The sequence below is a fragment of the Bombus fervidus genome, chromosome 5, assembly GCF_041682495.2.
Source record: "Bombus fervidus isolate BK054 chromosome 5, iyBomFerv1, whole genome shotgun sequence".
NCBI lineage: Eukaryota > Metazoa > Arthropoda > Insecta > Hymenoptera > Apidae > Bombus > Bombus fervidus.
In genome coordinates, this window is record NC_091521.1 from 7,310,156 (window position 1) to 7,324,272 (window position 14,117).

The window sequence follows — 14,117 nt, forward strand, 5'->3', positions numbered from 1 at the left end:
GTGTAAGGAAAGAAAAGGATATAGGAAATAGAGATACGAAGAAAAAGACGGAAGCACGGTAGCGACAGAGAAAGTAAATAGAGAAAAAGTGATAAAACAGAGCTATGATAATGGAACATTGTAGGGGTAAGAGAGAAATAAGTTAAATAGGAGAAATAAGAGAGAGATTAGAGGAGGATGGATAGAGATGAAAAGAGTTAAAAAAGAAGTGCGAACACAATGGCAAGCAAGAGTTATTTTGTTGTTCCTTTTCTCTCGGTAAGCTCCTTCAGTCATCCCTCGTTCTTTATAGAAGCGTCCGCGTTGCGTGACTCGTGTCCTTTTTGTACTGTTATACACGATACTGAGCCCTTCGACGTAGCCTCGAAGAGAGAGAGAGTCGGAGAATCGAAGACCAGAACACTTTAGCACAGGAATTAGTAGCAGTGATACTATTATACATAGAATGATTTTCTCAACTATTCTCAGTTATCTCGGATATGTAATGCTGCACACGCATGTGACCGCATTTATATATCGCTAGAACATGAAATCTAGATTCTGTGCAATCAGAATCTTTGCAGATGTTAGAACAAGTGTCTCTAAAAATTCCTGATCTAAAGCAGACGCGATAAGTTTTCTTTCAAACAATCGTTTCAAATCTTTTGCCAAACTTTTATGAAGATTAACCTAACGTTGGTGATATTTCAAGTACAAAAAAAAAAAAAAAAAAAGAGAAGCGAGTCGATGGATTCCTGAATGTTATGTATACGAAGTAACGATTTTGGGAATGTGATCGATGGTTGGACTTACCGAGCGCGTCCGGAGTATTGGATGGCTTCAAGCTCTCGGTTTGCTGAAGCGCCTTCGAGCGTTCCATTAGAAGGTGCTCCAAGCTCTTGCCAGGTTCACCGGTTGGTATCTGTGAGAGATCGACCGACCTTAGTGCGTTTATCTCGCGTTTTAGGTCGTCATAGTCTCTCTGTCGTTCTAGTTTGCTCTCTAGTCTGTTGATGTGCTGTCTGCGCGCCTCGAGTTCTTCCTCGAGCCGCGCCGTCGCCTGTGCGCTCGTCTCTTGAAGACGCTGCAGGCTCTGCTGTAACCTGGACACTTCCTCGACCAGCTGACTGATCTGAAAGCAAACGTTTGTTTCGTTGATGAGATTCTTCTTTGAATCGATTATCGTCTCTAGTGAATTAAGAATCGAATTTTCTTCTTCCAATGGAATATGATTACAGTATATGTTACAATATTAAAAATGTACATCTTTATGATACAATGACATAGTCAAAAAATAATACCAATATTAGGGTATGATCTGATATAAATTCGCAATGACTGATATTTCATATCAGTTGTCTTGTACTACTTGTTAGTTAACAATGTGTCTATAGCGCGCCTATTTTGTTTAGTAGAAAAGGTGAATATAAAATTTTTGATAACGAACTTTATCTTCTATTCGGTTTCTTGACGTTTACTTTAATTTGTGAAAGAGATTGTTAAATCAGATTTCTTTGTTACTTACTAAAATACTACGAAATATAACCCGCGAAAGACAATGAGCGTTATTCATTTGTTTAGTAGTAAATCAACGAGACATAGGTATTTGCTTTGAATATGTAAAAAATGTCCTACTTTCGTCAAAGCAGTGTGCCTCATCTATATTATTCATTTATGATTTCTTTTCCTTGACGGTATACAAAGAAAAGAAACATAAGTGTCTTTTATTCTACAAAAATCTAGAGAACCCTTAGATGAAACCTATTGTCGCATTTCTACTTTAACAACCACTATAAATTAAATAAACAAGAAATTATCTATAAAAATCTTCTAAAATAAAAATTACCGATTGTCAGTAGAAAGTTTAACGAATTTATTAATTAATTTGCGGGTGTGTCGATAAAATGGGAGACTCGTATCGTGGTTAATTGTATAAAGTATCATCGTATCGCGTTACTAGTATTACTGGCTCGCCCAGCGGTGCTCGCCAATCGGTATACCTGTTCCCAGTTGTCATGAAGCGAACATGAACGTAATTACATTACCATCGATACAAATATAGAATCACATTCACGGAATCCAGCCCAGCCGCTCCTTTCTACCCCTTGAATCAGTACGGTCCGCTTCGGGGGCCGTTTATCAGCGAGTAAGAAGCTTAGCAGGAGCTCTTTATTAATTTTATCGAATCGATTGTACCGAATCGATATCGGCCGCTTACCGAACAGGAACTTTAAATCTCGCCGAGTCTCAATGTAATTATTGTTGGATTAAATTACGCCTAAATCGTCTAGCTTTTCCGTGTCGTGTCACTTTCCAAAGAAATCAGTATATTTAATTTATATTTTATTTTTTTTATTTGTTATATTTCATATTGTATGGAATTGAAAGTTTGGGTTACTTTTTACCTTGCGTTGTAACGCGTTGCTTTTTTAACGAATTAAGCTTTGCCTAACGAAAGCTTCCATTCTGTCGCCTATTCTGAACCATTAACTTATCAATCAAATCACTCTTTAACCACAATTGTTTATAATCACCGGCTTGAAAATTAATAAACAATCTTAATTAAATCAATGGCGGTGTTTATTTTTTATCGATGGTAGTGTAAATGCGACATAATTTATTTTTGTGTCTAATGAAAAAAAGAATAAAAGTTCATAAAAAATAAACTGCTAGTCTTGAAAATAGAAATCTCAAAACGTTAAATTGCTAATCTAAGTTAAGTAATCTTCTTCGACTAATGGGCCATCGTCTCGCGTTACGTTAAAGGAATCGTGTTATGAGTAATCGTGAATATTTTGTATGTTCATATACAATTGAGTTGATGTAACAGGAATTTTGCAAAAAGATATATCGTACGAAGGTTGTGGTATCGATTAGTCGGATAAAACATCGCCGTCTATGAGAATTTATTCCGTAATTGTAGAATAATACGGACATCTAGCGGGGTAGTCGAGTCGCGCATCAATAACGAAAGTATTATTATTCCGCCCCCTTGGAAAGTAATCAATTGCATGAGAATTCGAGTCCCATCTAGCTGTTTCATTCGGCTCCGTATGAATAGGTACAATGAATACGTGTTGGAAAATGCGATCAGGAAGAAAGGGTGCAACGAGAAGGGGAGATGAAGAAAAAGAATGGTGTGGAGAGAGAGACAGGGGCAAACAGGCAAAAAGGAGAATGAATAGCAGATCAGGTGGAGAAACAAAGGGAAAGAGAGAGAGGAAAAGGGAGCAAGAACCAGGGGACAGGCTTAGAGACACACATTGGCTAAAAAAAAAAAGGAGATTAAAACAACGATTAAAATGCAGTAGATTTAAACAAAACAAGAAAGAAATGAAAAGAGGAGGATAGAATATTTGATGAAATTGAGAGAAGAATATTAGCAGACGATTACGAAGTTTGAATATTCTGAAAGCACCAGAGAAATGCTTATCGTGAATGCATAATTAAGAAAGCATGATGAATTTATATTGAAATATTAGAAGCGTCGTAATGTTATAATATTAGAATCGTTGTAATAAAAATAAATAATTAGAATGTTAGAATCGTTGTAGTAATAATTGTTCTCCATTATCTATTGATCCTACGTCACTAATAATTTATGATGGCTGTCATCGACTAATCTATCGTCATGGAATGTCCTCTTTTATTATCATGCTTTCGTGTGAGTGTATGTGTGTGTCATCTTCCCGAAAGAAAATTATTGAAAATTTTCAGTATTTGTAATGTCACCAAACATCACGTTACAGATCAACATACTACCAATTTAAAACTGCGTCGTGAGATATTAGGCAACTGCGTAGAGAACAAATGGAGACACGTTTATGTTTCACAATATGTTAATCTTGCTATTTATCGAAGTTTATCAGGAATCATCATTATTGTGTCTGGACTCTGGACAGGGTCGACGATGGAAAACATGAAATTTGAGAATCGTGAATTTTTGCGAACACTATCGAAACTTGAACCACAAAGCGAAGAACTCACATCGTGGCAAAATTTAGAAATGCTAACACATCAGTTATAAAAACAGCAATTACATAAAGATCCATGCGAATATCGATATCACTAATTTCACATCGCGTCTTCGATGATATCGAACACGATAAAATTCAGTTATGTTAAAGTAAAATTAAAAACAATATTAAATATATTAAAATATTGTATACTATCCTAATAATAAAATTAACAAATAACTAAGTTTAATAATTTATATCTGTAACTATGAAACTTCGTCAGCCTAACAGCTATTTTTGAAAGACTTGCATCTTTAAACCTGTCATGTTCAGTTGTTCTGATTTTCGATTATTAACTTTTTTAATTTACTTTTCCTTTGTTTAATAAAAAAGTGACATTAAAATCAGAAAACCAAGAAGAAATGTACTTATCATGTTTCTCCCCTGTGATCTTTAATTATCGCAACATTTTTTATTTCTTGCCAAGGTGGATGTCAACGAGGGTAGTTCTTGGGATGAACGGGGCAAACACGAGGCATGGCACAGCCAAGGTGGTGGGAAAGGGTAGGCAATCACGTCGTGACGCGATCAATTGCGATGAATCGCGAGAGCGCTCGGAACTTTCGAATCGGAACCCATCCACGTGTTACGCGACCGGCTATAGCTCGACGAAAATATCTGTTGCGAGGGTGTGCAAAGGGTAGCCAGGGGTGGAAAGAGCCGGCAGCAGGCGAGAGGGGGACGATTTTAAACCTGAATGCGTTTTGCACGGTGCAACGGGCGATGCGAACGAGATCGTACCAATTGTTTTTCCCCGGTGAGGCATCATCCCTTTTCCGGGGGTTAATTGAGGAGCAAAGCTTCAATTTCGCGGAATTCACGCCTCCGGCATGCATCGACAGGTCTAGCCGATAGAATGAGCTGCGGATTTAAAAAAAAAGCGTCGTTCTTCCTTTTTTATCAACCCTTCTCTTTCCTTTTCTCTCTCTTTTTTTTTGTTTTCAATGGTGTTTAACAAACAAACATGCCACCCTTTCTCTTTCCTCCTTCCTCTGTACTTTCCTCGTTCCTCTAACGCAGGAAATATAATTGTGGAAACGGATGCATTAAGAGAGAACGCGAATTTGTGTTTGGGAATTGCATTATTTAATGTTATGGTAATTATAGTAGGTCTGAGATTTGGGAAAAATTGTAGCACTATATGGTTAGGTTAATTGTAATTGACTGTTGAAAATAGCATATAATAATTATAAATATATAAAGATAAAATTTTAGATTGTTTACGTTGAAGCTTTTTTAGAATGAACTTTTTTCACCCACTAAGAAAAATTGTTTTTTTTTTTTATTAAATATAGACAATAGAATTGATTTTCTTTTTCAATGATTTTGTAAAGAAAATGTAATGTGCACTTGAGATCAGTTTTATCACAAGCAAGTATAGATATTGATTCTTTAGTTAATTAGTGTAACTTGTTGAAGTAACTTGTTTCATATAGAAAATATAGAAGTAACAATGTTTCATATAGAATTCCTGTACAATGTTGCAATTTGATTTTCAGTTGCACAATTTGTATTGTAACTTACATAATAAACATATTATTGCTTTTAGTAAATGGAAAATGAAAAATTAATTGAAACATCTTCTTTTTAATATCGCATTTTAAAGAAACTAATTTTAAAAACACAGCTAACTACCGCGGTGTCTAAATATGCGGAACTTTTAATATCTCAGTCACCCCTCTTATCTCATCGAATAAAGGAATTTTTAATGCTTTTGAGAGAAACTAACATAAAATTGAAACAAGAATAACAATTTTATCGTGTTTTTTCTGGGAACATCAACTAAAGAAATCAAAAAGTTGATCAAAAATATTACGTTAAAAATGAAAAAGTGCAGTAGAGTGAAAATACTTAAATTCAAGTAATATATGAAGGTTAAAAAGCCGTAATCGGTATGTCGCATCGCCCTCTTCTGTAAAGAATATTTTTTAAAAGTTAACCATACAATTTCTCCAACTAACTTCTAGTGTCTGGTGGTTATACGAGGTCGAAGGTCTTCGATACAAAGTACTGGTTAGTCTTATCTTTTAGTTTATTTATCAGGGGCAGCTACCTGTCAATTGTCCTCAGCCGCAATCGATATACACGCCTACAGCTTTAAGTTTACTTTAGCCTGCGTTTCGATCACACGGCGACGTGGAATGGGGATGGCGCGGGTTAGAGATAAGTACTTACGCATCGATGTTCTATACACGTGGGGAGGGTTGCGGGCAGGCGTGGGGGTAAGTTCTCGAAGTTGCTCGTAATAATGTCCGCCATTAGCAATGGGGCAGGTTATCGCTTTGCGGGCAAAGCTGAGAGGAAGGACAGCTGGAATTAACAGCGTGTCGATATCGTCGAACTTATCTCCGTGAATGCGACAATCAACCGGACGAATTTTTTTCTCCTGCTCAGGAATCGGAAATAGAATTCTTATCCGGATAATGTGAAAGAAGAGAGGAAGCTGTGTTTGGTGGGAAAGTTCTTAAATGTATTATTGTTGGGTTATTCTACAAGAAGTCGCGATGCAACGTGTATTGAAAGGGTTATTTTAATAATATTGTAAATGATTTATATATTTATATAATATATTATATCATTATGGTTTACAATGTACAGGTATACTGGAAAGCGGAGACATTTGTTGACCAAATTTGTACAATTTTAGCGAGACTTTTACGCGTTTGAGGACAAAACAAAGATAATGAAGAATAAAACGAGGAAGGAGAATAGTCGAAGAAAAAATATTTAAGATCGTAAGGCTTCAAAGTGATTACGTAATACTATTAATATTGTAGTAATAATATTTGAAACAATAGTTCACATAAACAACAGTTTTTACAATAGTGGAACTAAAGATTTTAATAAACTAGTTCATAGTAAATAATTGTGTCTTTGTTTAGAATATTAAATTGAACTAAGCAACAAATAAAAAAATTCAGAAATAAATAAATTAACTTCGGATTAATACAATTCTGGCTGTTTAATTAAATACAAATATTTTTACTTTTACAACTCTAGATACTAAATACCTTTGATGGTTCACGTGAAAATAATATTTGAATAATCGATCGACTAACTTTAAATAATTAATTTACTACAATTCTATATTAGCATCCTTATTTCATCTTTGAATTTCGTTCTCCGCATTAGAAAATGATTCGGCTCATTAAACAAAATGATCTACTATACAGGTTGGAGTTTTAACCAAACAACAATAGCTTCGAACAATCGATTGAACCAGCCATTCGGTTTAAAACGCGGTAGAACTGTCACGCTGTGAGAAGTGAATAGCGGTGAATCGTTACTAACAACTTGGCGCCGTTAAATACTCAATTGGCTGGGTCGGCTGCAGACTCGACCGGATCGTCACGCTACTAGAAACTCAATCCAACGAACGCTGCTACTAGAAATTTACTATGCCTTATATACCCCTAGAAATTCAATTAGCCGGCGTGCTGCTAAGGAATTGGTAGATTATCCAGCCATCGCGAAGCTTAATTCGAGCAGTTTGAAACCGGGTTGCCCAAGAACCAGCCAGTATCGATAACATCAACTGTGAGAGTGCCAGAGAGTTCGTTCTGTCCGCGAATTCGTAAAATTTAATGTCTCCGAGTGGTTCGTAAAATACGCGGACACTCGATTGGCCAGGCCAACACGAGTTGCGCTTCCATATTGAATTTCGATCTTGCCCCAGATCTCAGGTTGGCCTATGGCATCGCCGCTGAATAGGGATATTTCGCGGACACGGGGATCATAAATTTTTTTTTGTCCCGCTTTTGGATCGTTCAATCTGTCTGGCCGATATACCAGCCGGTAATGAAAGATACGAGCACCAAGCTGGTGATACGGTTCCAGGCGAATAAAATCCGGAATCGTATCGTTCGACGTGCTTGAAAAACCGAGAAAAAAGGAAACAAAGATGGGGGTAGACCGACGTCGTAAAGCTTCGATGTGTTCGCTTGAGAAATAAAGCTTATGGTCCAACGTGCATTCATCTTTTGGTTAATTCGAGAAAATTCTGACCAATCGTACGAATCATTCGAAGAAATCATAAGAACTTTAAATGAACAGATGAGGAGTTAATCAGGTTTGACGAGGGATAGGGAAACTAGTTTCATAGGGAGGAAAAGAGATTAGGATATGACAACAGCGATTTCTCACCCCTTCTGTTTCTCACCCTTCCGCAGCTTCTCTTCTCTTATTTTTATCAAAGAGGAGGAGATTGTAATCGTTGTGATTCATTGGTCGGACTCTCTGCTCCTTCTCTCTCCTTTCGTGTCTCTTGCGCTCCTTCTCGCGAATGTTTTTTTGACAGATCAATCCTTTCTTCCATCCTTTTCGTCTTTTTCTAGAGGAACACTTTTTGTTTTCTTGTATTTTGTTGGTTACAAAGGGTATATGTTTCTTTCTACTGACAAATAGGAAGCTGTAATTCATTTTAGCTACTCTTTAAGGATAAACAGATTTTACAGCAAAGAAAAGAGAAAATATGTAGAAATATCGCAAATATCCAAAACATTCCGAACCACATATGCATTTGTATTATAAATTTAACAATGCAACTTACGATACTCAATTTCTAGCGCTGCATTTTCAAAAATCAAAGAGAAACTATTTCAAAATAAAACCACCAAATATTCTCGTAACCCAACCCTATCCTAAAAAATTAAAAAAATATACCACGTAGTCACGTCACGACCGTCCGCCCATTATTTCTTCCGGCGACTGTATGATCCTCACCCTCCAGCCAAAGAAACCTTCGTACTGTAACAACGTCATCGATAGAAGGAGCAATCCTCGTTAACGGGATCTTGGTCCGAGAGGGGACACAACGAGGCATCATCAGCGTTGCACGGCACGGCCAGTGACCACGAGAACCGTTTTGTGGAAGGGGTGATGTTACGAGAAGGGGGGTAAAAACAAGCGAGGCTTGATCGATGGACGCGAAGCATGGCGGGGGTAACAGGACGAAGGTGAGTCGGACCGGAAGACATGATCGGCCGTATGCAAATTAAAATGGAAGCAAAGGCGTCGAGGGTGAGAAGTCGAACGATAGACGGAGAAAGCACCGGTTGATGAGAAGGCGAGTGAAAACAGGGATGGGAGAGGGTTTGAGAAAAGGGGACGGTGTCGGGTCGAGCGTGGCTCCAAGTAGCCGGCGCGCGTTGCCATTGTTTCTTGACCGTCGATCATCTCCTTCAACCCTCTGTGCGCCTCGGCCGGCCCCAGCTCCGTGATTTTTGCTATTTGCATTATACACAGGCGTCCGAGGGGTCTTTGTTTGTCGAGCTATTGATCACATTTTCTCCCGCGGTATAATCAATCTTCACGCACACGGCCGCAGCCCTCCTCGCACTTATGTGCCCGCGGGGGTGCGCACACGTGACCGCGGAAACGAGTACGTGTGCGCGACGGCACGCAGGGGGTGCGCAAGGAGGCCGGTTGCTTCGCGTATTAATTTTCGTTGCCTGTCCACCAATGATGCGCCGCGAGGGGATCGTTATGGCCGCAGGAGCCCGCGTGCTTCCGCCGTGGATCTCCTTTCTTCCAGAGGAGGAGGGGATGACGCGAGTTTCGACCGATGCTTGATACTATACGCGCCGTGGGATCGCGCTCTCTAGTCTTCTTTGTTTTCCCTGTTCGATACTGATATCGACTTGGCTATGATAAGGGTTTTTAAGCGATGAAAAACTGAATTCTTTCTACCGTTCCGTCCCTTTTCCTTTTCTTGTTTTCGAGGAACGTTTACCTTTGGGAGATCGAACGTCTGACTTCCTGACAGAGGATTGCAAGTTTTCTTTGTAACTGCTATACGAGTCGTAGGTAACTAACTTCCGCTTTGTTAGAAATCAATGTTCTAATCCAAAGTATCGAAGTACCGAAACATTCACCAAGATAGCGATATCTTCCACAAACTTGACTCTCTGTTATACAGATACGTGAGTTCTCTCCGGAAACAGGAGTCGGTGGATCGCGATGTGGAATATTTCGCATCACGCGGAAAAGATCGCGGGCTGGCCGTTCCTCGTAAGGTAACGCAGCGGCGCGTATCTCTCCGGTGGGGTTAGAGGAGATCTCCGGAGGCTCTCTCCTTTTCTCGCCACGGGAGAATGCCAATTAAAAGCCGGGCTTGGAAAGAAAGCCCAATCGATAGGAGGCGGCTATCCCTTTCCCTCCCTTCTCAGCCCACCACCGCACCGGTTCCTCTTTCCCTTGCTTATTCTGATTCCCTTTCGCTCTCTCAACGGGGGGGTAGCGAGGCAGTCGGAGCCGAAGGGTTGCCCAAACTGGGAAGTGGGAATTATGGGCAGGATTAATATGCAAGGACTGGATACGTGCGGTGGCAGGGGGTGGTGGATGGCGAAGCAACAAAAGGGGTCGAAGGGGAAGCGCGCGGGAAGAGGGAAAGGGGTTTGCGTTCTGTCTTCGTCCGTCTGATGTCGAGGCGAAGAGCTTCGTTTCCCTGCTTGTGTCCCTCCCCCGACCACCCTCTGCCGCCCTATCTGCTCGCATCTCATCCCCACCAACGTCTCCTTACAGGATACACGGCTAACGGACACCCCTATCGATTTTACAACTCGATATATGTGAATACCCACTTGTCTAATGACTGATCGGGCTTCGAGCTCAACCCTTTCCCTCCGACTACCCCCCGTGCCTCCTACCGGTCGGCAGAGCTTCTCCGGCAGCTACTACCACCGGCGGGGCCGCCCCCCGGGCGAATGTATCTCGCCTCATTACACCGACTACGTGCCTTTGGCCGACATCTCGCGCTGCATCGACGCGCACAAAAATCCATCCTGACCTCCGTCCACCTTTTTCCACTCGCCTCCCTTCTGCGGTACAAGACTCTCTCTCGTATTCGTACGTTCGACTGTCGTTTTTTCTCCAATTTCGATGCTTACTTGATTATCGAATTTTTTCTATGTAAAACGCAGCCTCTGACTCATTGGCAAACGCGGGTGCCTTCCCTCGATACGCGATCGAAACCGGAACGATAGAAGCGAGATCTCTTTTTTCAAACTTGTTTTAATTGACCCAGATTCGAGAGCGAACGCTGCTATCTTCATCTTCCTGAGCATTTCCTTCTTCCTTCCATGATCGTTGACAAATGAGATAGATTCCTTTTCTTTCTTTCCCCTTCTTCTCACAGGAGCTTTTTGAGATCTCATAGGAACGTGTTTACGAAAGAAATATTTTGTTGTAAAAATATTTTATTAGCGTTATCCGCGAACCGTGGAAGGTGAAACGAAAGTAGGGTGGAGACGAACGGTTCAGGGAAGGGGGTGGTAGTCGTAACATAGCTTGGCACGAAGGGTAGAAGGCAGAATGTATGATATTTTATTTTAGCGTTCTTCTGGGCGCCGCTAGATAAGCCTCCGAGGATTTATGCTTATTACGAGCGAGCACCAGCGAGGGCACTCTTTGCCGAAACCATTTCTGTACAGTGGTACTCCCTCCCTCCTTTTGTCTTTCTCTCGTTTATCTTTTCTCTCGCTCTCTTATGGTATCCCTTTCTTTCTCTGTCCTTGTCTCTGTCTCTCTTTACGCTGTATTCAGTGTTGCTGTCTATTTTATTTCTGTCGTTGCTCTTTGTATAGAGAGGATTGTTCTCTCGCTCTCAAACTCAGATTCTCCTTCTCATCGGTTTCTTTTTCCTTCTGTCATTGTTTCTGTGACCCTCGATTCCTCGATGTTCCTTCGAGGTTCCTTTCCTCGTGCTGTGATTTTCTGCTCGATTCTCTCGCTGAATCCTCTTTAATCCTTCTGTTCGATTCTCTTCCTAATTCTTGCTTTCGTACCTCGGAAACTTTGATTTCTCCTCGCACCTTCGTTTCCCAATCTTTCCATCTGTTGCTAAAATTTATAATTTCGATGTTTTTTTTCCTTTTTGAATTTTCTACGATTCTATAGAATGTTATTTTCAACAATTTTACTTATCTGAAAAATTTATCATTTTAAGTACCTTTATATTGTTAGATGTTAGAAGAGCTAACGAGTTGTTAATTATAATTAGATTCTTTTAGCCTAATATATGATTTAATACTACACATAATATAAATATTATTTTACTCGAAAAAGATCGATAGCTATTTTCCATTAATCTAAATATGTCCACGGTATATAATATTCAGCAAAATTAAATTTGTGAAAGGAACGACACGAACGAATAATTAGAACATACACAAGCAGCTCCATTTGTCACTGGAAAAGATCAATCAATTTATAAAGCTCTTTCTTGAATAATTGTGGAAATTACTTCGTGTCGACAAAAATTAATTAACTCACAGAGAACCTCCGATTGAAACTGGTCATTTTCTTGTTTCAATATTTCTCTATGGACAAGTGGCCGGACAAATATATAGCTTCTATCCAACCATGTTCATATTTAACAGGTGCATAGTTTTCCCCGTGCAAATTACGAAAGCAGAAACCGAACGAGTATGATAATAATAAAAATGATCATACAACTATTATTATTATATAAACGAATTATAATAAAATAATAATCGCCATTGGCGATTCTACTGTTCCAATATTGAATATCCACGGAAAGAAATATGAAATTCCATTCTTTTCTGAAAAATAATTATATACACCACAAAGGTGGTTAGCTAATTTTAATAGCAACGTGTTATAACGATATGAATAATAAGTCGACTGCTTTGAAAAAGAGAAAGGCGTGAAAGACTGAGTCGTTCGTTCGATAATCATCGGATTTGCAATCGACGACAGTGTGGCGGTGGCCGTCGTTTATTGACAGAAGCGTTCGATATACCTGCGAAGTGTTCGGTGACATTTATGCGAGGCGGGAAGCCGGCGATCGCGCGCGTTCATTGTGCGTCGCGTGCACGGACGCGGCCACCGTATTATCGCGCTGGCTAATGAGAAAGTTGCGAGCAGCGACGCGACGACGAAACGACGAGATCCGGGGATGCGATTTGACTCTCCGGTCTCCAGTGAACACGTTATTCCATCGATGGTTCGGAATCCCTTATTTAATTATTCGTTCGCAATGTACTACGCCGCATAAATTCCTTGACTTCTTGGAAAAGCCTGTCGTGCTTTTATAGCTGTATTTTATATATTTATGAGCTATGGGCAATCATTAATAATATTAGATGTGACGGCAATTATAAGAAATAAATTTCTGATCGAGTTAATTGCAGATTAGACAAAGGGAATAAGTTTGAATCCGGTTTAGAAAATCCTCGTGCGAGTTCGGTTAAAGTAAAATTGTTCAAAAATTGTAAGGGATGCTAAAGAATAGTAGACAATGAAAACACGAAAACTCATTACAAATACTTTTTCTACAAGCGTTTTAATATTTTGTTACGATAAGAAATCTCTTCGAATTAAAATTAAGGATATATAGTTTAATAGTTGATTTCTAATTTTGCACAAAATCGTCGCAAATTTATCGACAAGAACAGCTAGATCGTACAGACCAAAGTACAGATACGTATCGTGGAAATGTATTTTACAAAGAAGCTCGTTCAAATTCGAAGATCTACGATCCCCATAAATTCCCAAAATTCTTGTAAAAGGTTCCAAATCGGTAATTTCGATTCAAACAGGCGTAGTGTTAAAAAAAAATCGGCCGAAGAAACCCGATACACCGAGCGTTACACCGCGGAAAATACATTGAAGCACACGTGGAAGAGGCGAAGAGATCGCGGAGAACCCGGCACGGGGGTTTCCTTCGCGTGGTCTAATTGGTGGATCCGAAGGGTGGAACTTCCCCGTAAAAACGAGCGCGATATCGAACGTACGTGTCCGCCGACGTTATATGGTTCCGCGTATGATACGTGTCGTTACTCACCCCCTCGGTCTTCCGCAACAGAAAACCGCACCCCGTGCCACCCCTGGCCACCCCATTGCCTGGGCAATGCAAATCTCTTTTTCTCCGCGCGTCTCGGTTTTAAATGCCACCCCCTACCCTATACTTCTCTCTGTTCGTCGTATTCCACCCTCTTTCTCTTTCGCTCGTTCCGTCTGCGCCTCCCTTACGCGGTCGGCTACCCTTTCCGCTTATATCGCTTTCTACCACCACCCCCGTACGCCGTCCGCGGTCTTTGTTCCTCCCACGGGCCAACTCCGCCACCGTCGCAACCCTTCCTTCGCGGCGTCGCCCGGCTC

The 14,117-nt window shown here is 40.2% G+C and overlaps 1 protein-coding gene across 7 annotated transcripts in view; it reads right to left on the reverse strand.

Annotated features, from left to right (window-relative positions):
- The window catches only part of Cut (homeobox protein, cut), a 168,376-nt gene that overhangs the window by 27,447 nt on the left and 126,812 nt on the right, over nucleotides 1-14,117 (reverse strand). For all 7 annotated transcript variants that reach the window (XM_072004277.1, XM_072004278.1, XM_072004280.1 and 4 more), the window contains one exon: nucleotides 793-1,111. In XM_072004277.1, the coding sequence (XP_071860378.1) occupies nucleotides 793-1,111 (319 nt within the window). The remainder of the gene's footprint in view (nucleotides 1-792; nucleotides 1,112-14,117) is intronic.